This window comes from Trichechus manatus, unplaced genomic scaffold (genome assembly GCF_000243295.1).
Source record: "Trichechus manatus latirostris isolate Lorelei unplaced genomic scaffold, TriManLat1.0 scaffold00016, whole genome shotgun sequence".
NCBI classification, from domain to species: Eukaryota; Metazoa; Chordata; class Mammalia; order Sirenia; family Trichechidae; genus Trichechus; species Trichechus manatus.
The window spans coordinates 10558717-10584619 of NW_004443952.1; the positions used below are offsets into that span (position 1 = coordinate 10558717).

A 25903-nucleotide genomic window follows, 5' to 3' on the forward strand; every position below is an offset into this window, starting at 1 on the left:
AACAATTTGTTGGTGCCTTTCTGATACCTATTCAAGCACTTGCTAACAATGGCACTGTGAGTGTCTCTCTCCTCCCTTTTTGAATTTAGACACTGATTCCACAATGGGGGAAAAATCCTTATTTGGAAAAGAAAACAATATCGGTAAATAATGGGTCCACATTCTCGAGATACAGAACATTAGGATGAGCACCAAGGAAAAAAGGTAGCAATCTGAACATAACCTGGAAATGCAACTAAATCTACTAAAATGATAAAGATACCATCTATCTGAATTTTTTATTAACTTAAATATGACAATACCACAATATACCTTTTTGCTATTCATTAAACAGAGTTGGAGAGGAAATTAACAGTATAACGGGTATAGTGTGTGTTTTGAAACCACATACAAATTACAAATCACCTCCACAAAGCCATCTATGTTCAGATGTTTCTTCTCTAGTGTACTGTAGCAGCCAGCATGGTGGTTGAGAACTCAACCTTTGTGGTTGGACTCTCTTGATCATAGACCAAACTTTGCTGCTCTATGAGCTGGGGCCAGTTACAATTTGTCTCTGTTGCCTTACCAGAAAAACAGGCATAATGATAGTACCTACATTACAGGGATATTGTAAGGTTTATGTTAATATATTTAAAGGCCTTAGAATATACACGGCAAACATTCACTAAATGCTAGTTGATGATATTATTATTACTATTATTATTACTATTACTATATTGAGAGTTTTACTCATTCGTTTTCAATTTCTTTAAATACTTAATAATTTTATATGTCTTTCACAATATTCACTCACGCACTTTATTTATCTATATTTCTATTCTTTTGCTTTGGCATCTTGAATACTAGAGCATAAGGAACACGCAGACAGGGAATCCATGAGGCTGTAGAAGCCATGTGGAAGAGACAAGAAAAGTAAGGGCAGTTAACCGGCAGTGGCAGAAGGAAGCCGAGAATAGCTCAGAGTGGCAGAGGAGAGAGCTGGGGATATGGAAACCTTATTCTAAGGGGGTAACAATATACCTGGAGTACAACCGCGTGATGCTCTGAGTATCTGTCCCAGCCCTGCTTTTCTATAAGGTAATCCTGGGTAGCTTTTCCTATTGGCCCGCCTTCCATGCATTTCCTTTATAATAAAACCTTAGCACCTGAGGAAACCTAAAGGCATCTTTGTACTTTACACAGCATATGTGACAGTTTAAATATGCCACAGATATCTACACTAAAGCTCCAGCCTTGCCGGTGGGCTTCTCCAGTCTTCAGCTTTATTGACCTCTTGGCCTTCTGTTTGGGACTCATGCTGAAACTTCATTAGTCTAGCTCTTGGGAAGACTGTCTCAATTTTGAACTTACAATCATGGCTTTAAAGCACTTCTCTAGCTCTCAATCCTAAATGTGACTTGTCTGTTTATGAATCAAAGTAGGCCCATCCTTTCTGCTGTCGTGCTCGTGGACTCCGCTCAGGCCTGAAATGGGAGGAGGTCAGATAATAGGCAGCCCGTGATAGAGCCTGAATAATCGGCAGCAGAATTGAATCGGAGGGGATGACAGCAGTAGATTTTTAGGAACTTGAACTGATGAACTATCGAAGGAGAGGGCAGAGTCTAGGGTAATTTCTATTGTTTTCTTTGTCTTGATTGCTTAGAGGGTTTATGAATAAGAAATGGCAATTTTCCAGCAAAGATGGTAAGTTGTTACATTAAGGTGGCTTGGGGATTTCAAGTAGAGCTTTCCAAATGACAGCTGAAAATCTGCTTTCAAGAATTTAGACCATTTCTCCATTCTCCTAATGGCCAATTACTGTGTAGAATAGACTACTATTTTCTCTTCCCTATTTATTTGCTTTTCAGGAGAATTTGGCTTCATACTATACCAGGAATAAATTCATGTCATTCATGTCAGACTTAGAGAAGGATATACTGCATGGGCTTCTCTGAGAAATCTTGAGCACCAGGAATCTGAGTTCCAGAAGGCGGTGGTTGTTTCTTTGAATTATCAAAAGTAACAAGAACACAGGTTAACAAGACATGCAGAAAGTGGGTAAACAACACTATAGTAATTCTACTGGAAATTGATTGGTTTCTAAAAGGAAAAAAGGTCAGAATGAACAAAAAATAGCAGCTTGAAATGACTCTAGAGTTACAAGAGTTATCTTCTGTAATCCTATATTAATAAACTATAGTTTAAGTACTTTAATAGACAATGGTAATAAAATCATTGTATGCCATATTTGAAATGTGTGGTTTCAAAGGCTAGTACAGAAGAAAATGAGTAGTATTTTGCAGAGGGTATTTGCATATCAGTCTGAAACATTATTTTAAAAAATTATTTCTGTTAGGTGTTTATGGTATGCATGAAATAAAAACAGAGAAAAACAGCTAAGGAACCAAAAAAGGGCAGAAAGGCCTGGAAAAGAGGAAGAAATAAAGATTAAAATGAAGGAAATATACCAGTAAAACTTTCAAAGACAAAGGTAAATTCATAAGCCACAAAAACCTTTTTGAGAAAAACCATAGAAATAAGCAAATTAAGCTCATGACAAGTATACAAAAGGAAAAACTTCCAAAGGGGAAAGGGCACAAAGACAAAATAGGGAACTGAAAATCACCATCAGAAGACAGCCTTGCTGATTTGCCATTTCATTCCTTAAAAACACCATCAATAAAGTGTAACCACAACTCTGTAGAATATAACAAATATAAACTTATGCATTAATACATGAAAGAAATTCAACAAAAAAACTAACACCTTTCTTTGGGTGGGGAGACAATGGATGGTTTTTTCTTCTTTCTGTTTTTCTGTACTTAAACTTCTTACATGAAGATATATTACTATCATACTGGACAGGAACTAACTTTATTAAAAATGAAACTTTGTATCACATTTCATATTAAAATTTACTACAGCAGAGCCCTACTCTGCTGCCTGCTAATTCAGGAACTGAACAGATGACATCCTTTCCTGAACAATATGTAATACAAACTTTCCCCATGAGGGAGAATAGTTATCTCTTGCTATCTAACACATTTCTTAGCCTATATTTGCAACCGGTCCATCTGCTTATATAAGTTCTGCACTGCCTTTGTTTTTCCTGGAAAACAAACAATATGCTACTCATGTCTGCTGTTATTCTTTCCTATCTGGGTCTTGTTGGGCCTCTGGTCTTGAATCCCTCTGGCTCACAGAGTCTGAGAGGAGACTGCAACGTTTTACTGGAACACTTCAACCTCAGACACCCACAGTTCCTTCTGCCCTTTCACACATGCGTTCCAGAATTCGATGGATACTGGTGAAACTGGGTCTGTCGGCAGGCAGCTTGCTCCAACACAGACGCATTAGATTGTACAGCTCCAGTGGGCAATTTTCAGGGCAAGAGAGGACGTTGCCATCTCTCACGTAGTAAATGACCTCCTCGTGGGCCATCCCGTAGTAGGGCTGTAGGCCGTAGGAGAAGATCTCCCACAGGACCACACCATAGGCCCACACATCAGACTCTGTGGTGTAGCGGTTATAGAAAATGGACTCAGGTGGCATCCAACGGATAGGGATAGCATCATTTTCATTAGCTTTGTAGTAGTCGGCTGAGTAGATATTCCTGGAGAGGCCAAAGTCGGCAATTTTCACTACCATGTTCTCACCCACAAGGCAGTTCCTGGTGGCTAAATCCCGGTGGACAAACTTGCGCTCTGATAGGTAAGCCATGCCAGAAGCCACTTGCCTGGCAATGCAAAGCTGCTCAGCACAGGAGAGGGGTGGGGGCCCAGGGCTGGAGACCTGTGCTGTGGACAAGTCGCTGTGGCTGAGGGTGCACACGGTGTGCGGCGACATGCTGCGGAGGAACTCGTTGAGATCGCCATAGGCCATGTATTCAAAGAGTAGGCACATAGGCTTCCCGACAGCACACACGCCTGGAGCCAAAATAATGTCCACTGTTAGGATGGGTTTCTAAAACGACACAATGGAAAACCAAAACCTAACCAGTTGCCAATGGGAGTCAATTCTGACTCACAGCAACTGTGCTCCATATGGTTTTCTTCAATGGCTGATTTTTAAGAACTAGATCCCTAGGCCTTTCTAGAAGTGTCTCTGGGTGGGTTTGAACCACCAACCTTTGGGTTGGCAGCCAAGCATGTTAACTGTTTACACCACCAAGGGATTCCACAACACAATGGAAGAAACACCCCAAAAGCAAATGGTCAGATCAGAAAATATGGGGCCTTGATTTTTTGTTGACAGTGTCATAGACAAACCCTAACCCCATTTCTTTGTCTAACCATATCCTATTTACCTTTTAAGATTCAGTTTAATTATTACTCCTTCTAGGAAACCCTAGTGGTGTAGTGGTTAAGTGCTACGGCTGCTAACCATAAGGTCAGCAGTTCAAATCCACCAGATGCTTCTTAGAAACTCTATGGGGCAGTTCTACTCTGTCCTATACGGCTGCTATGAGTCGGAATTGACTCGATGGCAATGCGTTTTTTAGGATGTCTTAGTTCCAGAACCTTCCAGTATCAGATTTTCCTTCTATCATCCTTTAACATAGTACCTACCACCTTATATTTTATTTATTTTTTATTGTACTTTAGATGAAGGTTTACAGAGCAAATAGTTTCTCATTAAAGTTAGTACATATTGTTTTATGACAATGGTTAATAACCCCATGACATGTCAACACTGTCCCTTCTCAACCTTGCCACCCTATATTTTAATCATTCATTTATTTGTAGGTTTCACCCCAGTATTTTAGCACTTTGAAATTAGAGATTCTGTCTTCCTTTTTAAATTCCCCATACCTACCATGTGTCTGGCAGAGGAGGGGCTTAATAAATGTTTGATGAATGAATTTATGAATGTATGTTTGTTTTAGGTATGTAATATAATTGCTCTGTGTTTTGGCTTACTTCTCTGGAGAACAATAATTGGAAGGATGTCATATGAAGTTTGGAAAGGATAGCAAAGAAAAAGGAAACTCACAAAAAACCTGAAGATTCTTAGATGAAGTATTCAAGTTGCTGCAATGAAACATTTTGAAATTTAGGTTTTATGATGCTCATTTTAAAAGGGAAAAATGTTAATATAAATAGAGTCTTAGATTTAATTCCAGAAGGGAATTTGCAAATCTTAAAATCTTGCTATATTTGAGAGAGAAACTGGAGAACTTGGAATATGTACATCAAATGAGCAGGATTTCACATCACCATAAAAATAGATTATTAGATCTACTACTTTTTCCCAGGAAATTAGAAAAAATTAGAAGTCTCTGTGCGAAAAGGAAAAGACATAAGGAATACTGTTATCTTGGCTTATTGTTTGGGGGTGAGTTTTTAATTCCAGGGACTTTAGCAATCAGCATATTTATATGTACTAGAGAAAAAACAAAGAAATGACAACACATTTCTTTGAGGACAAAAAAAAACCTTTTTGAACTGAAATTATTTAATGAAATGCTATACTCCCTGATACGGAAAATATTATATGGAAAGTTCTTACTTTATGATGACTATTAACAAGTATATATATAAATATTTGTCAATTATATATGTATATATATATGGCAGTTATATGTGTATATATATAAACAGTTTTATGTGTATTTATATAATTCCTTCTTTAAGAGCTCAAAATGTTTTATATATTGTAATAATTCTAACCCAGCTCTTAGTTAGGACTTCAAGGCAGAATAAACTCCTTGGGTGAAGGACTTTTTATGGACCTTTGTAACCTCAAGCCAATACTACACATGGTTCATTATACGATTTCAATATATGTTGGATGGATTGGTGGATGCATAGATGGATGCTTAGCTGGATATAAGAAAACCTCAAACCTACTCCAAGCCATGTTTTAAGTATGACCTCTTCAATAAATTATCTCATCTTATTGTTCTACTGTTTTCTCAACTGCCAGAACAGTGAGTAAGAGTTTACAATCTTTAATGCCTCTTCCTTTTCTAAAATTCTTCAGATCTCTACATTTATACCTACTTCTATACATTTATGATTATAAAACCATTTACACTAGGATTTCAATACGAGGTAATTTATTTTTAAAATATAATCATTTTCAGTAAGTGCCTGATATTCCTAAAGTATGAATCAAAACAGATTTTTTTACTGGAAATGAATTTTATGGATTTTCCCAATCTCCCTTCCCCTTTTGCCATCTTTCAAAAATGCTATTAAGTTCCAAGAAACTGTCAGAGCAGTGGAATCATATCAGGAAAGATTACTGCTTATGTGTATTTGAATCAAAAGAAGACCCTGGGTTTATGGGTCATTGAAATGGATTTTAGATATAGATTTAACAAATGGTCATATAAGTCTCAGTTCTTGTTGGGCAGTAAAATTGAGAGAAAACTCTTAGTAGTGATGTATAAACATGCTACCACAGACATCATAAACTTGCAAGTTAAATAGTATGTATTCGATTCAGTCTCAGGAATCCAGGATATTATAAAATAGCAAATACCTATACATGGCTTCAAACTCAACATTTTAAGAAACAATAAAAATTATACCCCAACAGGGAAGTATTTCTGTTTGGTGTTCATTTCAGATCACTATGAAAGACTATCTCTCTTTGGTACCTGTCTCAAGCTTTAGAACCATATTTTCTATGCCCGAGAGATATTAAGAGAGGCATCTCAAAACCAATGTGATCACATAAGAAGATGCTCAATTTCACTAGCAGTTAACCAAAACCCATTGCCATTGAGTCAATTCAGACTCATAGCGACCCTACAGGACAGATTAGAACTGCCCTGTAGGGTTTCCAAGGAGCAGCTGGCAGATTCGAACTGCTAACCTTTTGGTTAGCAGCTGAGCTCTTACCCACTGCACTGCCAGGGCTCCCTCACTAGCAGTTAAACCAAAAACAAACTCACCCATTGCCATCAAGTCGATTCCGACTCATAGCAACCCTATAGCCAGAGAAGAACTACTCCATAGGGTTTCCAAGGAGGGCTGGTGAATTTGAACTGCTGACCTTTTGGTTAGCTGCTGTAGCTCACCATAACTCTTAACTACCGTACCACCAGGGCTCCGACCTTTTGGTTAGGGAGATGCAAATCAAAAGCACAATGAAATACTACCTCGCCCACATTATAATGGCAATGATCAAAAAAATGGAAAACAAAAGGGGTTGGCAAGGTTGTGGAGAAGTTGGAACCCCCATCCCTTGCTGGTAGGAATGTCAAATGGTATAACCGCTGTGGAAAATAGTTTTGGTGGTTTCTTAAAAAGTTGAACATAGAATTTGACCCAGCAATCCCAATCCCAGAAGTGAAAGCAGGAACACAAATATAAACCTGTACATCAGTGTTCATTGAAGCACTTTTCACAATAGCCAAAAGGTGGAAACAACCAAAATGTCCATCAACAGCTGAATGGATAAACAAAATGTGGTATACACACATAATAGAATACTACTTAGTCATACAGAGAAATGGAGGCCTGATACATGCACAACATGGATGAATCTAGAAAACATCATACTGGGTAAAATAAGCAAATATATAGAAACCAAAAATTATTAGTGGTTAACAGGGTGAAAGGGTGGCTGAAGGGGGGGGGGTTATGCTTGGGGGCATTAAGTTTATGTTCATGGTGGTGGGATAATTTGGAAAAGGATAGTGAGAATAATGCATAATTAAAGAATGTAATCAGTGTCACTAAATTGTACACGTAGAAATTATCGAGATGGCGTATGTTTTGTTTATGTATATTTTCACCACAATTAAAAAAACGTGATAAGAGGGATTCAGTTTTCCTCAGTAAAGGTGGCAAAGAGAGAGAAAAATTGAAGTGATGAGATTAAAAATGGATTATTAATTAAGCACTGTTCTACAAGGGATGGGATAGAATGAGTGGTGTTAGGACCTTGGTGAAGGAGCTAAGCTTGGGAAAGCAGGGTCATCTCTATGATCCAGAATCAAAGGAGAACATAAATAAAGAAACTGATAAACTCTGAAGTGTAAAGGAAGAAAAATTAGAAAGTGTAAAGGAAGAAAAACTGTTTTCTGATAAAATAAACACCCTCTCTTGTATTTTCATACCTAAGAGTTTCACAATGTTTGGGTTATCAAATTCCGCCATGAGGGCTGCTTCCCTCTGAAAGTCAGCTTGCATGTCTGCTGAGGCTTCTTCTTTGAGCATTTTCACCGCCACCATGGTGTAAGGTTCATAGGGAAGTAAGCCTGGAGCCCTGAGACACAAATGTGTTTAGAAAGAAAGAAGCCAAAGATTAGGAACGTTTTGCAAACCCACATTTATACATATCAACCACTCTCGCAGCCTTTCCCAGAGCCACTAAATCAAAGACAGGTGCCAACAATAGTATCCAAATAATAAAAATCACTAGGATTATTTTCAACATAGGTTAAGTTTGACATGTGTCTTATTTATAAATTACAGGAATTCTAAAGTGCATAGATTCAATGGGATTATCATCATTCTAATCCCTTCATCCCTGGCCAGAATTTAGTTCCTTGAAGGTAGGGTCTATAATTTATCCATTTTTATATTCCTCAAAGAGCCTAAAATCATGCCTTGCCTATGTTTAGTTCTCAGTAAAAAGATATGTGAGATTTTCTTTTTCTTTTCTTTTTTAATTTAGTAACTCCATGCAAGTGGCACCATAAGTGAGGGTAAGATTGTGTCCTATACAAGGGCACTAGTCCGAAAGGGTATCTGGCGATTAAGACCCAGCCCACATTCTCTGGGCCCTGTTGTTGTCTGTGGAGCTGCAACTAAGCAGAGAGGACATTTTCTTCCAATTCATACCAAGTTGCTGTACTGTCTAGTGTTAGCTCTAATACTTTCTTGAGCTCATCGTCTTCCTACATTTCTGGAGCACTTTTTTCCTTTTTCTGTTTTACCATTCGATGAGCATCTATTTGGTATCTATACACGTCAGGTTCTAAGTTCTTAAAGCACTAGTGCAAAGCAAACTTTAAATGAAGTGGAGAATATTGCAATAGACACTGGAAGAGCAGTACATTTGAGAATTGTTTACTGAAAACAATGCAAGAAATTATGATTAAAAATGTATGACTTAAAATTTTCACCAAAAAGGAAATATGCTTGAACTACTACTAATTGTAACTTGAACGCTATAAAATGAAGATACATTTAGATTTCTTATAAATTATTTATCTTAAATGCATTAAAATATAATTCCTCCATATTTGCAAACCTACTTTCCAGAAAAGAGGGAAAATTATTGAGATTCAAAGTATAGTACACAATACAATGCAGGTTAATGGTGTGAATTAATTAATATGAAATAACTATTATACATGGTATCTATAAATCAAGGTAATGATCTGATGTCTTTTCAGACACAACGTATTTCTTTTTTTTTTAATTGTGCTTTAGATGAAATTTTATAGAGCAAATTAGTTTCTAATACAACAAATGATACACAAATTTTTTTGTAACATTGGTTGCAATTCCCGTGATGTGTCAACACTCTCCCCTTCCACACCCCAATTCCCCATTTCCATCCTTTCATTTTTCCTGTCCCTTCTTGCCTTCTTGTCATTGCTTTGGAGCAGGTATTGCCCTTTTGGTCTCGTATACATGATTGAACAAAGAAGTACGTTCCTCACGTGTGTTATTGTTTGTTTTATAGACCTGTCTAATCTTCGGCTGAAGGGTGAACTTCAGAAGTGGCTTCAGTTCTGAGTTAAAAGGATGTCTGAGGGCCATGGTTTCGGGGTTCTTCCAGTCTCTGTCAGATCAGTAAGTCTGGTCTTTTTGTGTGTGTGTGAATTTGAATTTTGTTCTACATTTTTCTCCTGTTCTGTCTGGGACCCTCTATTGTGATCCCTATCAGAGCGGTTGGTGGTGGTAGCCAGGCACCATCTAGTTCTGCACTCAGGCTGGTGGAGGTTGTGATAGTTCTGCTCCATTAGTCCTGTGGACTAATATTTCCCTTGTATCTTTGGTTTTCTTCATTCTCCTTTGCTCCGGATGGGATGGGACCGGTAGATGTATCTTAGATGGCTGCTGGCAAGCTTTTAAGACCCAGACGCTACTCACTGAAGTTGGATGTAGAACATTTTCTTTATGAACTTTGTTATGACAGTTGACCTAGGTGTTCCCCAAGACCATGGTCCCCAACCCTCAGCCCCAGTAACTCAGTCCCTCAGGATGTTTGGATGTGTCTAAGAAGCTTCTATGTTTTTGCCTTGGTCAAGTTGTGCTGACTTCCCCTATATTGTGTGTTTTCTTTCCCTTCACCAAAGTTAACACTTGGCTACTATCTAGTGAGTGATTTCCCTTCCCCAGCCCTCCCCTCCCTAGTAACCATCAAAGATTGGTTTTTTTCTGTGCAGACATAACATATTTCAAAGGAGATATTTTTTTACATAAAATAACTTTACCTTGCTTGAAAAACCCTTCCAAATGCTCCCTCTCCAATATCTCTCACATATTCAATGTTATTCCTTGGATACTCCAGGCTCAACAATTTGGGATTTAGAAGGAGTGGCATCCTCTGGTACATGGGGTTGGGATGAAGTCTGTCTAGCAAGAGCTCGGAAGGAAGAGTAGTGAGAGTTACAGCTGCTGATTCTCTGCAGGTAAGATCAATAGTGAGCTCAGGATCAGGTAAGAGCTTTGTACTCAGATTTTAAGAGATTTGTCATTTAGGAGTAAATGAAATAAATTGTACTGAGGCCGTGAAAGGTCCTACAATTTTAGAGCAATAAAGTATTTTGTTTGGTTTAGAGTCAAAGGCACATTTTCTCAGGAATTTTGTCATTGTCCACATTGGCAGTGGCAGTGGGGGTGACTAGGAAAAGGGGGAGGAGGAATAGCTATTTTTTTCCAAATTATTGTTTAGATTTTCCCTGTTGTGAAAACTAACTTTAGGACATGTGACTGTATGCAAAAGATCACTGACATTTTGAAAGGCCATTGGGTGGGGGCTTGATTTTACAGCAGGGCAATGGATGCCATTAAGAGTCTGGTAGTATTACATATATTCCTCCTTCCACCCCCAATTCCAACATTTGCTATGTAGGTTTAAAAATATTGCTACATGCGATAAGCTGGGATTAGAACCGTACCTTTTCTTAAGTTTCCATTTTTTTCGTCTTCGGCAGCAATAAAGAGTAGTTATGGTGAGAAGCGCAAATATTGCAAAGCTGGACATGATGGAAATTATTACAGTCATGGAGTATGTGGGTGAGACAGAGAAGGAGGAAGAGGAGGAGGAGGGCAAATTTGGAATGTCCACACTCGGCTTCGAGGATGGCATTGGTGGGAATGCTGTAAGAAAACAATGATAATTCTTTTCACTCATTCTCAAACCTTTAAGAAATATTTTCTTCTATACAAGCAATCTGTAAACTAAATTTAATTTTTAAGGATACGTGTTTATATATCAGGTTCTCCCTAGTTATAGATCCTTAAATTCTAATTGTAAGAATCCAGTGAAGCCCAGTTGTCAGTCAGTCCAGCTTTAAGAATCACAGGATTTTATTAAAGATGAGACTCAGAGAGAGGAAGTATTTTTTTCCCAAGACAAGTGCAGATCCTGGGCTAGTGCACTTCACAATGCACCATATTGTTTATGACCTGACAACAGTCATAGAAATTACTAAATTATCAAACAAAATACATTATGTGATGGTACTGCAGGCTAGGGTTGACTAGAGCTGAACTTTTATACACATTTACTTTTGATTTACAAGCAGGATAAAAATAATGGAAAGAGATAAATAATGAAAATATTAGAACACAAATGAACAGAAATTTGTTCATCTAAAAACAGAGCTCCTGTCAAACACCTATTAAAATGGCCAATGCAATATAAAAACAAGGCAAAACCTGCATTACTGTTGGGAACCAAAAGATGCCATACTCATATTGCCTGTGGGGTGCAAAGTCAATTGTGTATCTATTAAAATGACCTCATTACAGCAAAACCTTTGAAATCCAGAGCCTGTGTAAGGCAGAAACCTGTCAGAGAAGGAAACTCAAATATTTTCCACTAAAGTGAGCGATAGAAAAGTGGTAAGACTGAACCCTATCAAAGGTGGAAAACTTTCGAGACTTGGAAAAACAAAGCAGTCCCGTTGAGTTCCGTCTATCACAGGTTTCACTACAATTGTATTTTAAATCCTCTTAATAGATTGAGTAAAAATAAAAACATAGATACAGAGTACTTTAATAATTGACAATACTGTTTTAATAGCTATCAATGAACTTTGTACCCTAATAAGGGAGAATAAACATTCTTTTCATATATTTGTGGGTTACTGACAGAAATGATCTTATGCCAGGCCACAAGATAATTCTCAATAAATTTAAAAAGCAGAAATTATCCAGACTGACTCTTTAATCAAAATGTCATAACAGAAGTAACGATAGATTAAATAAACTCAATAGGACATTAAAAGAAAAAAGAAAAATAAAATAACTTTGATCAAAGAATAAAAATTAACCATAGTTACAGATTAGAAAATAACTTTCTAATAGTGCAAATGAGATTTGGTCAAAACTGTACTCAATGATAAACTGATAGCTTTATCTACTTTTATTACATAAAAAAATGGAAGTGAATAAATTAAACATTTAATTCAAGACTTTGGAAAAGAAACAGTAACTACAGAAAGCAGAGGAAAATAAGTGTTAAAGTTAACAGCCATATACAAGTAGAAATTAATATGTTAGAATATGCAACCAACAAACGACAGAATTGAAAAACAAGTCAACAGTTGCTCTTTTTATTTTTAAAGCAGTCTAACCGGTAGAATGTTATTATTTTTTTTAAATAAGAAAGACACAAACATATAAAGTCAGAATGAGAAAAGCGTTCTGACAACAGATTCAAAGGTCAGTAAAAAATGAGGTAATATATAATTATGCAATTATATTTTTAAAATTATAAGAAAAGTGATAGGAACATATTAATCACCAAATTTGAGGAATTAGAAGGCCCAAATATAACAGGAAATTAGTTTTAAAAGTCATTATAGAATTATGAATACATTCTTTCAATCTTAGAAGAGATAAAATTTCCCTATTTTAAGATATGTTCCAGTAAAACAAAAAATCTTTCAAACTCTTTTAGGGTACTATTATAATACTAATATCACAACTTGACAAAGTTAGAACAAAAGAAAAGAAAACTGCATACACAGATTACAGAGCACACATTTTTAAAAAATCCTAAATGAAATACTAGCAAATGGACTGCAATCCTATAGTAAGAGAATAATTATTTAACAAGAAAATATATTAATACAACACATCACATCCAAAGTCAGAAGAAAAACTTTTATCTCAGTAGATGCCTAAAGCCATTGGAAATAGGACTCTTGCAAAAGCAGAGATTACATTGGAGCACCCATATCTTACTTCTTAGTCCAGGAGTAGACACAAGGATTATGTCAAAGGCTAACCAAATAGTTTTGAAGCCTGTGAAGGCCAACTTGGTCACCACTGTGGCTCAAGCAGGCACCTGGAACCGGAAGAACATCAGCACAGCAGTAAAACATCTGTGCAGGACCAATAATAGCATGTCTTAACAAGTGTCAACAGAGAATCAGGCTTCCAAATTCCCTCTATGGCTGATTGGAAAGCTAGTCTGACTCTCTTTGGACTAAGGTTTGGACTAGATTTCTTAATCAATCCAAGGTGGGTGGGGAGAGGTGCTTAAATTGGAGAGCTGAGCTTCCTACTAATAATGTAGGAGCAATTACTAAAAGACAGGGAGAAGTGACTATTTTTGTATCTGGATTTTATACAGCAGTTCATACCATATATGACATGTGAGTGAACGCAATGCAATTTCTAAAAACCAGTAGTCTATTCTCATTCATAAATATAAGGATGATTTTCCTAAAGAATATCAGAAAATAGAATATAATGACATATTAAAAGAATAATCCATTATGACTAAGTAGAGTTTATTTTAAAATGCAAGAATTGACATGGTTTGAACAATAATTTTGTTCTCTGAATTTAAGTATTTCTTCCTTTCAGGATAGCTTTGTTTTGTTATTTCTTGATTATTGTTTTTGATCTATTTGCTTTTGTTTTCTCTAGAGCTACATCAATTATCTCTTTGGGTACTCTCTTTCCTTTTTATCTTTTCTCTCATCAATTTTGTCTCTCTTTTTCCTCTGAACTTCAAGGGAGTTCTATTCACTCATTTATCCACATAGTAACATATTCATTAAATTCTACTGATGGTTAGATATCAGGAATACTGTAGTAACATGACAAGTCTGCATTTAAATACTTAACTAAGAAACAAACTAGTAAACAGATAATTATGATAAAATATAAGAAGTGTTACAAGAGTGGTAAGAACAGGTTGCTCTGTGAAAACCCAGGGGTAGCATGATTTCCAGCTTTAGGCACACTGGGTAGGTTTTCTAAATAAGTAAGTTTAAGTTAAATATATAGGATGAGTAGCAATAACCAGTTGAAGGTGTGATTACATTTTCAGAGAATACTCTCTTAGACATGTGTCCTGGGACATGTTCTCAGATAAAATGATCAGTTTATGACATTTGGAGTTCATTCTCTTACCTGTAGTAAAGATTTCATAAAACATTTTTTTAAGACTAAGAAACTAGTTTATTTGTACTGCTGAAATTCTTATTTAGAAGGAGTGTAAAAGGCATAAATAAGATTTTTTTAAAGTGTTGTTACTGTCTAATTTAGTATAAGCCCTCAATAATAAGCATTCAGTGAATGTTTGAACAGATGAGTGAGTGAACAATTAAAAGCCCAATCAAAGTAAACTGTGGCTGCTCATACGACAATGAACTAAAACATTTCTTTTTCATTCCTTCAACTTGAGAATAACAATTTGACAGACTTCAAGAATAATAGATTTTTAGGGTTTTCCATAATTGCTCTTATTTATAACTCTGAGTGATTCAGTTGGAACCAATAACATTCTTTCTTTTAATACTTCAAGTCTTCGTCCTTGAAATAAGCTAGTAAAATCAAGTCCTCTCTAATAGTCAGGGCACTTAGCCAAGTGCAAAGAAGATTAGGCCTGGAATATGTATCACAGGAAGTGAATAAGATTTAGGCCTTAGAACATTCCACTCGGAGGAAGTTAACTGACATGAAAGAACTTTTTTAATTTCATTCTGAAGATTTTTGCCTTCTGGTAGCTTAAAGCGCCATCTGATCCAAGTCAGTTTCTAGGACATTCTTTTCAAGCAACCTTCTTGAATTCTTTCCTAAAGGCTTTGAGATGACCTTTGTAAAATCATTTGATTTAACAGTATAAATTTTACAGTGGAAATTAGCTGTGTTAAGAAACTATCTTCCAAAATAAAGATCTATTGTCACAACTGAAGACCATGACTGGCTCAGTGAAGAAATAAATATTTGTTTTTAATCTACAAATAATTAGATGATTAAAAATCATGAATGCAAAAATCAAAAGGTGACATTTTAAATTTGACTTATTTTATAGACATATAAGGGATAACATAGACTAATAAACCTGAGGTAGGAGATATTAATTGTAACATCATTCACTACTTCAATGGCCTAAACTGAAGTTATAAGCTGAGACCTCCAACAGTTTTCCTTCGTGTTCTACCTGGGGTGAGTATGGTGGGAGGCCTGAGTGAGGCTGTGCATTCTGTTCTGGACATTATGAAGTATAAGTGTAAATACGCATGCATGAATCCAGTTACATACACATAAGGTTCCAAGGGCACAAGCAAAATTACTTACTTGTTAGGTTTTCTTTTATAAAATCTGAGGGGGAAAGGATAAAAATTTGTTTTAAATGAGCATCCAGATATGACATATATTTTGTGAGAGAGTGCTAAGAAATGCAAGTTCTCTTGCACCTCTTTAATCTACAACTGGAAAACATTCTTTGCATTCGAATGTGAAAGGATTGCGTCTTTGAAATTAAACCAGCTGTTAGGGATAACAACACAGTTCCTTACCAGTGAAATTCATTAAACAACATGCAGTGATTCTGTTTTGTTTTGGGAGGTCAGCATTTTCAAACATGTGGCTTATTTTTACATGCTTAAAAGTCTGCTTCATTGGCTAAGAAAAAGGAGTTTACTCCTTTATTTCACTCCTATGACAAAACATGGGATGTCCTTAGCCATTTTACTACACATTCCAGAAAATGTTATAAGGTCTCATAAGACCCCTGTGAAATAAGGTAAGATCTCAAGTAGCAGTCAAAAGTGCTCTGTAATTTATTTTAGAACAAATGAAGTAAAATCCTTGTGCTAACCAGTGCAATTAGGATAGCATTAGGATTCTGCTATTAGGAGACTAAGAAGGCAGAATTCAAACAAAAATTTGGAAATGCTTAGAAATGTTAGCATTAGGAGCTTTAAGCTCACACCTTCGTTTTTCCAAATAGTATATTCCTCTTAACCTTCAACGTCTTGGGGAAACTCTTTGTTACCTAAATATGGCAGTCTGGTACAGGCCATGGGGTCCCAGTGCATGCTGGGAAGCTTGTTGCATTCTGGCATGGAGAGCAGATTCATCCGAGATCTGTAGAGTCCTCTGTGGGTGTTTTCTTCTATCGCCAGCCATTCTTTTGCACAGAAGAGCTCCTTTACTGCCATGCAGTACTCTCTAAAAATTTGTATAGAGAACAAAACCTGATGTATCACGGCATGTTAAAACCAAATTTATGGTGGAACCTACATTCTATATTTTCAAAACATCATCATAGTACATTGTCTGTTCTACTCTGTCACATGGAGTCGCTATGAGTTGAAAACCCACTCGAGGGCACCTAACAACAATGACTATAAAATCAAATGTTGTTGTTCTTAGTTGCTGTTGAATAGATTCTGATTCATTGCAATTCCTTGTGTTACAGAGTGGAACTGCTCCATAGGGTTTTCTTGGCTGTAACGTTAATGAAGCAGATCACTAGGCCTTTTCTTCCGTGGTACAAATCAAATGTAAAAACTAAAAATAATGTTAAAAAATAGAATTCCAGATGAAGTTTAAAAAACCAACTATGGAGGATTCGTAAAATTATGCTAACTTAAATAGGTCTACCCTGAATAACTTACTGAAAAATGGGTAAAGGCTATCAACAGAAAATTCGAACAAGAGACCTAAAATTGCCAAGCACAGTTAAGATTTTTATTTTTTTCTTTGTGATTTTTTTTTGTACATTCTATTTTTTATACAAAGGGCTTGTATGGGTTTTGTTATCATGAAACCACAATGACTGTCACCCGAAAAAAAGGAGAAAAACATATTTGTAACCTAATTATAATTCATCTCAAACAAGTATCCATAATGTTGAGTTGATTCCAGGACATTGGGACTAGCTTAGCACCTGAGTGTCACTGTATAAGCATGATGACCATTCCAGTGGCCACCACAAATTACATTAGTAGTGATAATGACAGTCTGATGGAATCTGTCTTCACATTCTTTTGCTGGCCACACCTTTTGTTTATTATACACCTGTTTCTTTCTAGTTAAAGGATTGTCATTATTGAGCAGTACCTCAAATAAATAATTTTAGGGAATTCAAAAAGGAACCTGAGAAACAGAAATGTAAGCTAAAGGAACAGCAGCCGACAGAGACGCTATTTCTTCAAATAATTGCAAGGGCAGTTGAAAGAGAATCAGTACTTCCTAACCTCCAGTGTGACAAATTTTTACTTTCTCTTACCTATTTTCTTTGCCATCCTCTTCTTGGCAATAGTTTTAGCTTTTCTCTCCTCCTCTTTCCCTTTCTTATTCCCTCAATTCTAGAGTCCGTAGAAAGATTTGTAGATGTCATGTCTGATCACAATACAATGTAGGTGAAGAAAGAGCAAATCATATTTTTTATCAGTGACTCCAAACCCTCAAATTCTGCAGTAAGCTGAGGAAAAGAGCACTGTGTTGTAATGATCTCAGTGTAGTCCTTTTTTGCTAAATGGAGAGTACCTTAAAATTCTTTCAATACGTAAATAGTTCCTAGTTTTATCAAAATGGATATGAACATATGCTATGTTGGCAATTTTTTTGCGCTTTCTTCAAAAGAAAACTTAGGAAGAACAACATTTATTCAGTTTCTAATATATTCCATTGGTGTGACTTATCCTTTAATACTCTCAACTCTATTTTACAGATAAGAAAACTGAAATTTAGCCAAGATCATACATTTAGAAAGCAGTACCAGTATTCGAACTTTGTTCTGTTTGGCTCAAAAGTCAGATTGATTGCTATGTTTTCTACCATAAGAAGTAAATGAAGGCAAAGATAATTCTATTGAACAAGGATTTATGAATTTCAATGTTGAAAGAAGATGGAGATTTTAAAGAAATATCTATTCACAACCTATTTCTCCAAAAGCAATGAGGTAAGAGTGTCAGCACTTAAATTAAAATATTGAATGGAATGTGTTGTTGTTGTTGTTACGTGCCTTTGAGTTGATTCTGACTCATAGCTACCCTATGTACAACCGAATGAAACACTGCCCGGCCCTGCACCATCCTCACAATCGTTGTTATGCTTAAGCCCATTGTTGCAGCCACTGTGTCAATCCTTCTCATTGAGGGTCTTCCTCTTTTTCGATGATCCTCCACTTTACCAAGCATGATGTCCCTCTCCAGGGACTGATCCCTCCTGACAACATGTCCAAAGTATGTGAGACTTAGTCTCGCCCTCCTTGCTTCCAAGGAGCATTCTGATTGCACTTCTTCCAAGACAGATTTGTTCATTCTTTTGGCAGTCCATGGTATATTCAATATTCTTCTCCAACACCACAATTCAAAGGCATCGATTCTTCTTTGGTCTTCCTTATTCATCATCCAGCTTTCACATGCATATGAGGTGATTGAAAACACCATGGCTTGGGTCAGGCGCACTTTAGTCTTCAAGGTGATATGTTTGCTTTTCAACACTTGAAAGAGGTCTTTTGCAGCAGATTTGCCCAATGCGACGTGTCCTGACCGCTACTTCCATGAATGTTGATTGTGAATCCAAATAAAATGAAATCCTTGACAACTTTAATTTTTTTCCATTTATCATGATGTTGCTTATTGGTCCAGTTGTGAGGATTTTTGTTTTCTTTATGTTGAGGTATAATCCATACTGAAGACTGTGGTCTTTGATCTTCACCAATAAGTGCTTCAAGTCCTCTTCACTTCAGCAAGCAAGGTTGTGTCATCTGCATAATACAGGCTTTTAATGAGTCTTCCTCCAATCCTGACGTCTTGTTCTTTTTGATATAGTCCAGCTACTCAGATTATTTGCTCAGCATACAGATTGAATAGGTATGGTGAAAGGATACAACCCTGATGCACACCTTTCCTGACTTTAAACCACAAAGTATCCCGTTGTTCTCTTCAAACGACTGCCTCTTGATCTATGTACAGTCTCCCATGAGCACAATTAAGTGTTCTCTGGAATTCCTATTCTTCCCAATGTTATCCATAATTCGTTATGATCCACACAGTTGAATACCTTTGCGTAGTCAATAAAACACAGGTAAACATCTATCTGGTATTCTCTGCTTTCAGCCAGGCTCCATCTGACATCAGCGATGATATCCCTGGTTCCACGTCCTCTTCTGAACCCAGCTTGAATTTCTGGCAGTTCCCTGTTGATATACTGCTGCAGCCGCTTTTGAATGATCTTTAGCAAAATTTTACTTGCATGTGATATTAATGATATTGTTCGATAATTTCTGCATTCAGTTGGATCATTTTTCTTGGGAATAGGCATAAATATGGATCTCTTCCAGTTGGTTGGCCAGGTAGCTGTCTTCCAAATTTCTTGGTGCTGCATCCATTTATTGAAACATCTCAGTTGGTATTCCATCAATTCCTGAAGCCTTGTTTTTTGCCAATGCTTTCAGTGCAGCTTGGACTTCTTCCTTCAGTACCTTCAGTTCCTGATCATATGCTTCCTCCTGAAATGGTTGAATGTCGATCAATTCTTTTTGGTATAATGACTCTGTGTATTCCTTCCATCTTCTTTTAATGTTTCCTGCATCATTTCATATTTTCCCTGTAGACTCCTTCAATACTGCAACTCGATACTTGAATTTTTTTCTCCAGTTCTTTCAGCTTGAGAAATGCTGAGCATGTTCTTCCCTTTTGGTTTTCTATCTCCAGGTCTTTGCACATGTCATTAAAATACTTTGTCTTCTCGAGCCGCCCTTTGAAATCTTCTGTTCAGCTCTTTGACTTCATTGTTTCTTCCTTTTGCTTTGGCTACTCAACGTTCAAGAGCAAGTTTCAGAGTGTCTTCTGACATCCAGTTTGGTTTTTTCTTTCTTTCATGTCTTTTTGATGACCTCTTGCTTTCTTCATGTATGATGTCCTTGATGTTATTCCACAACTCGTCTGGTCTTCGGTCATTAGTGTTCAACATGTCAAACCTATTCTTGAGGTGGTCTCTAAATTCAAGTGGGATATACTGAAAGTTGTACTTTGGCTCTCGTGGACTTGTTCGAATTTTCTTCTGTTTCAACTTGAACTTGCATATGACAATTGATGGTCTGTTCCACAGTCGGCCCCTGGCCTGGTTCTGACTGGTGATATTGAGCTTTTCCATCGTCTCTTTCCACAGATGTAGTCGATTTGATTCTTGCGTATTTCATCTGGCGAGGTCCACATGTATAGTTGCCGTTTATGTTGGTGAAAAAAGGCATTTGCAATGAAGAAGTCGTTGGTCTTGCAAAATTCTATCCTGTGATCTCAGGCATTGTTTCTATCACCAAGGCCATATTTTCCAATTACTGATCCTTCTTCTTTGTTTCCAATTTTCACATTCCAATCACTGGTAATTATTAATGCATCCTGATTGCATATTTGATCCATTTCAGACTGCACAAGTTGGTAAAAATCTTCAATTTCTTCCTCCTTTGCCTTAGTGGTTAGTTTATAAATCTGAATAATAGTTGTATTAACTGGTCTTCCTTGTAAGAGAATGGATATTATCCTATCACTGACAGCGTTGTACTGCAGGACAGATCTTGAAATGTTCTTTTTGAGAATGAATGCAACACCATTCCTCTTCAAGTTGTCATTCCTGGCATAGTAGACCATATGATTGTCTAATTCAAAATGGCTAATACCAGTCCATTTCAGCTCACTAATGCCTAGAATATTGATGTTTATGCAGTCCATTTCATTTTTGACAACTTCCAGTTTTCCTAGATTCATACTTCGTACATTCCACATTCTGATTATTAATGGATGTTTGCAACTGTTTCTTCTCATTTTGAGTCATGCCACATCAACAAATGAAGGTCCCGAAAGTTTGACTTCATCCATGTCATTAAGGTCAACTCTACTTTGAGGAGGCAGCTCTTCCCCAGTCATCTTTTGAGAGCCTTCCAACCTAAGGGGCTCATCTTCCAGCACTATATCAGACAATGTTCTGCTGCTATTCAGAAGGCTTTCACTGGCTAGTTCTTTTCAGAAGTGGACCGCCGGGTCCTTCTTCCTAGTCTGTCTTAGTCTGGAAGCTCCGCTGAAACCCGTCTGCCATAGGTGACCCTGCTGGTACTTGAATACCGGTGGCCTATCTTCCAGCATCACAGCAACATGCAAGCCCTCACAGTACAACAAACTAACAGACGCGTGGTGGTAGATGGAATGTACTTACTTTAAAATAATATTCTGAAATGCTAATCATGAGTTCATATTTATTGACAAATAATGCTGAAATAATTGAAATGTCTATTTTCTCTTGGCATACTTTTAATTTTGTCTTACTAATGAGGTCCATATAAGTTTAGGATTTCCTTTTTTATTTGATAGAAAACAGGGATATTTATGAATATGATAATCAAGTGAATAATAACAAGAATACTGTACCTTTTATGATAGTTTCTAGAAACTCAGAGCCCTTGTATTATATAGGGTATCATTTGTGATTTACTTGGTAGAATTTTATCTAATTATAGTATCTCCTATTTTGGACAAAAGCCAGCTTTTGCCTTTACTATTGTACATGACACCTCCTTCTTTTGAAAACTGTGCCTATTTGCAGACAGACATATGGAATTTGTCCATTTATTTATTTATTTACTTACCTGCAAATGGGCTTAGGAGTGGGCACTGCTCCAGGATTGCAATCTTGGAAGATGTGGTTACACAGCAGAGCCTCAGCAGCTGGCCGGCAGAGTGGGCTCACTGCTTTCAGTTCATTCCAGCCGGTGTGGACCAGTAGCTCTTGGGCCTCCTCGGGGTCACCGTAGGAAGTGTTGAAGAAAACAAGAGCGTCTTTGGCTAGGATGGCGTTACATACCTCCCCTCTGTACTGGGCGCAGTAACCTTTGTTATCTTTCTGTGGTTTACTGAAAGAAGCAATGAACAACATTCCCAATCACATGTTATTTCTTGCCATTCACTCTGCTTTTTTTTTTTTTTTTCCTTCCAGTTTTCACATCTGCATCACAGAAATAGGAGAAAACTGTACTACTAAACTGGTTGAAATGTTACATCTGAATATTGTCTTCATTTCCAGCTGCAATTATATCGTCTCTAGCTACTCCAGAGGGCTATTGTGAGAACCAAATATGATAATAGATGTGGAAAGCTTTGGAAACTATCAAGGACTGAATAGACTTGTATGTTTATTATTTACATTATAAATGTAATGTGACTACTCTTAGTTAAGCCACCTCACACGCTTCTTGCAAATAAGCTGACACAGCAATAAGTACATCTAAACACATATTCATCATGTCATAACAAATGACTGAGCATGATAATAATTTACTCTGATCCAAAAAGCTCCCAGCTTTATAAACAGCAAGTTTATTTATGTGTTACAATAGTTAAGTATGTGAATTTTGCAAAACATACACACCTTTGCGACACCTTCCATACTTAGATTCTCTCACTCACACACCTTCCCAGCATTCCATTAAAGAATACAAAGAAAGCCATGCTGGGAGGAGAAAGCATGGGATATGGCTCTCCGAGGCACTAACAGGCATCTTCAGCTTCTCTAGGGTCTCATCACATGTCCTGGGGAAAGTCACCTGGTCACTCAGAACCCCAGTGCCCCAATCTGTAGTTAGTAATTATTCTGAACTCAGAGGATTGTGTGTTTATGCTATAATTATATGTGGGAAAAAAATCAGAAACTCTATAGCGCTAGCATAAAAATCAGATTAAAAGCTTATCTGCTATAACAACTGAAAAGGGAAGTAGGGAGAATAGAAAAAGATGCTGGTATTCTCTTCTCACATCTAGTGCTTATCCATTTGTCCTTTTAATGGAATGCTGGAATTATAATAATAACTCATATCCTCGTCTGATGATATTTATTGAGCACTTATTATGTGTAGGCACTGTGAGGGTCTTAATATATTCTTATACCTTCCATCTGATCTATATCTTTAACAATGAGGGAAAACTCGCATTAAGGTGTATCTTCATTTAGATTTATACAACTGTTGTAATTTAACATTTCATTACCTTTATGTAAAGGATTTTAAAGTAAGAAAATTAAACAGAAATTTGTGGAAAATTTTTTAAACATTAAGAGGCCCCATATGAATTTGAAAAAAATGATATTTTAATTACAAATCATCTTTGTCTAGCCTTTAAAGAAAATCCATTAGATACCACTAATTCTAGTAAAACCATTAACTTCGACAAAATGCAACTATAGTTTAAAATAATGTTTTGTAATATAGAATTTTCATCTAATTCATACTAGTCTTTTACTAACTAGCCAACATCATTTTTCCTGTATCGCTTTGTAGTTTGTTGGGAATTTTTAAAACAAAGTACTAGAATAAGAAAAATAAGACTCCCCTGAAAACCTGGGCAAGGTAAGGGTGAGAAAACACTCATAGAAATAGCCTATGACCCAGCCTCTTAGGGAATCCAGTTTATGATAACACTAGGAAAGTTAGAAGGAGCCCTAGTGATGCAACAGTTAAGCACTCGGCTGCTAACCGAAAGGTTGTCAACTTAAACCCACCCAGCTGCTCCATGGGAGAAAGACCTGGCAATCTGTTTCAGAGAAAACTGCAGCCTAGAAAACCCTATGGGGGTAGTTCTACTCTGTCACACGGGGTCACGATGAGTCAAAAATTGACTCGATGGCGCCGAACAACAAAAACAAGGAAAACTAGAAAGAACAAGGATGCTGTGTTTTAAGAAACGGAATAATAATAACTAATAAATAATAGCTCGAACTAGTTTATAAGATAGTCTCACATCTTGATATAATTTCTCAGTAAAAAGCCAGGATGGAGAAGAGCTGGTGTGACGCTTTCACTTAGAAAAAACTGCAGCACGTGAGAGTTAAATATTTTCCCCAGTGTCTCTGAGATGGCAATCACTCAGCCGGGATCTGCTGCCATGTGTTAACTATTAAATGGCTTGAGTCATCATTTTCCATGAGTATTTCTTAAATTTAAAACATATATGATTTTTCCTTTAATTATACAAGCAAAAAATACATTTTCAAAAAAATGAAAACTATGAAAATGTAAACAAAAGAGAAAATGAACAAAAAACAGCTTCAGCGACAACGAGTATCAATAACCAATTAATAACCAATCCCTCTCTCTAGATTTCTCCTGCTTCTCCTAATAAAAGTCCTAGAAAATCTTTGAAACAACTTCAATGCTGCTTAAGAGTATTGAACCTTCATTTATTCCTGAGCACTATCTATATAATTATAAAATAAAAACCTGAAAGTTTAGCAGAATAATGTTTGAATAGAAATGAGACTAATTTTTAACTTAAAATAATTTTGGTTTTTCCACCTACTAGCCTTAAGACCACTAGCCTGTGGAACCCTTTTGCATGCTGGGAAAAGTCATAAACACAAAATGTTTTATAATAATTTTTTTACTAACAACTAACAACAATAATGGTTATCAATAGTTTTCAATGTCTCCCTGATGCTCCTGGGAGCATTAAGGAGTTGGCCGTGGTAGCATATCTGTGCTTGAATTTTAGCTCTACAGGTGAGGGATATATAGGGAGAAAACAAAACAAAAATCAAAACCAGACTGCGTGGTCACAATTTCAGTGCTTAAACAACTGTCTTTTCCTTTTTCTCTCCTCTTTTGCAGAGACTTGCAAACCACAAATTTTATTCAGTGACCAAATTTTAGAGGCAAGGCAGGGAAGCAGATGGCTGTTATGTTCCTCAACCTCCTAAACCTATCACTTAAAAAAAAAACAAAAAACAAGAATTCACAGCAAGAACTGGGGAACGAGATGAATGTAAAGAATTTCCAGAATTTTTTGCTGTCTTCTGCTGTCTTTTGAAAGCGATGAGACCCATCCATGTCCAGCGAAAGTTGTGTTTCTCTGTGTGCAGTCTCTGGGACTGCCGATGTAGCGGAGCTCGAAGCAGCTGGTTGTGTTGCTCGTTCCAGCAGTGGGGCAGAGGTCACAGGGATCCGCTCACAGCATGCTGGTTAGTTTGGAATGATCTGCCCAACTATCTCCTAAAAATGTTAGCTAATATCGGAGATGGAGCCAGTCTGTCCCTTCCCTCCTGACAAACTAAGCCTGGCTGATCTCCCTTTCTGTAAAGTTTATCTTTGTAGAGGCAACAATGAATATTTGATTCCCCAGTCTCTCTTTTAACTTCTTTTATAACAGATAACTCTCCTTGGTAAAACAGAACATTGAAAGGATTTCAATACACCTTTTATTCTTTTTACGCTACACCTTTTACTCTTTCCTCCTCCACTTTAAAATGTATCAATCACATTCAGTAGACATCTTTGTTATCTTCCAGTTCCTATGAGGGAGATGCCTACTCCCTTTGAACACGTAATACTTTGTCCAAGGTCATGTCCAGATGACTAGCTGTGGCATGTTTGGGTTACGACACCTCACTTCTCCAGTGGCAACTCCCCATGTTCCTTTCTTTCTCTCCCTCCAGGTGGCACATCTGATAGCTCTACTCTCATCTAGGACAGACATCTTCCCTCATAT

At 36.9% G+C, this 25903-nt stretch overlaps 1 protein-coding gene across 6 annotated transcripts in view; it reads right to left on the reverse strand.

Annotated features, from left to right (window-relative positions):
• Window positions 1-3220: 3220 nt before the first annotated feature.
• Window positions 3221-25903, reverse strand: part of MUSK (muscle associated receptor tyrosine kinase) — a 115629-nt gene continuing 92946 nt past the window's right edge. For 2 of the 6 annotated variants that reach the window (XM_004372174.2, XM_004372172.2), the window contains 6 exons: window positions 22018-22281; window positions 16417-16592; window positions 11072-11273; window positions 10385-10576; window positions 8054-8202; window positions 3229-3908 (listed from right to left, as the gene is read on the reverse strand). In XM_004372174.2, the coding sequence (XP_004372231.1) occupies window positions 3229-3908; window positions 8054-8202; window positions 10385-10576; window positions 11072-11273; window positions 16417-16592; window positions 22018-22281 (1663 nt within the window). Of the gene's footprint in view, window positions 3909-8053; window positions 8203-10384; window positions 10577-11071; window positions 11274-15716; window positions 15741-16416; window positions 16593-22017; window positions 22282-25903 lie in introns of all 6 variants that reach the window. The other 4 variants (XM_004372176.1, XM_004372175.1, XM_004372173.1 and 1 more) reach the window with 3 other exon arrangements.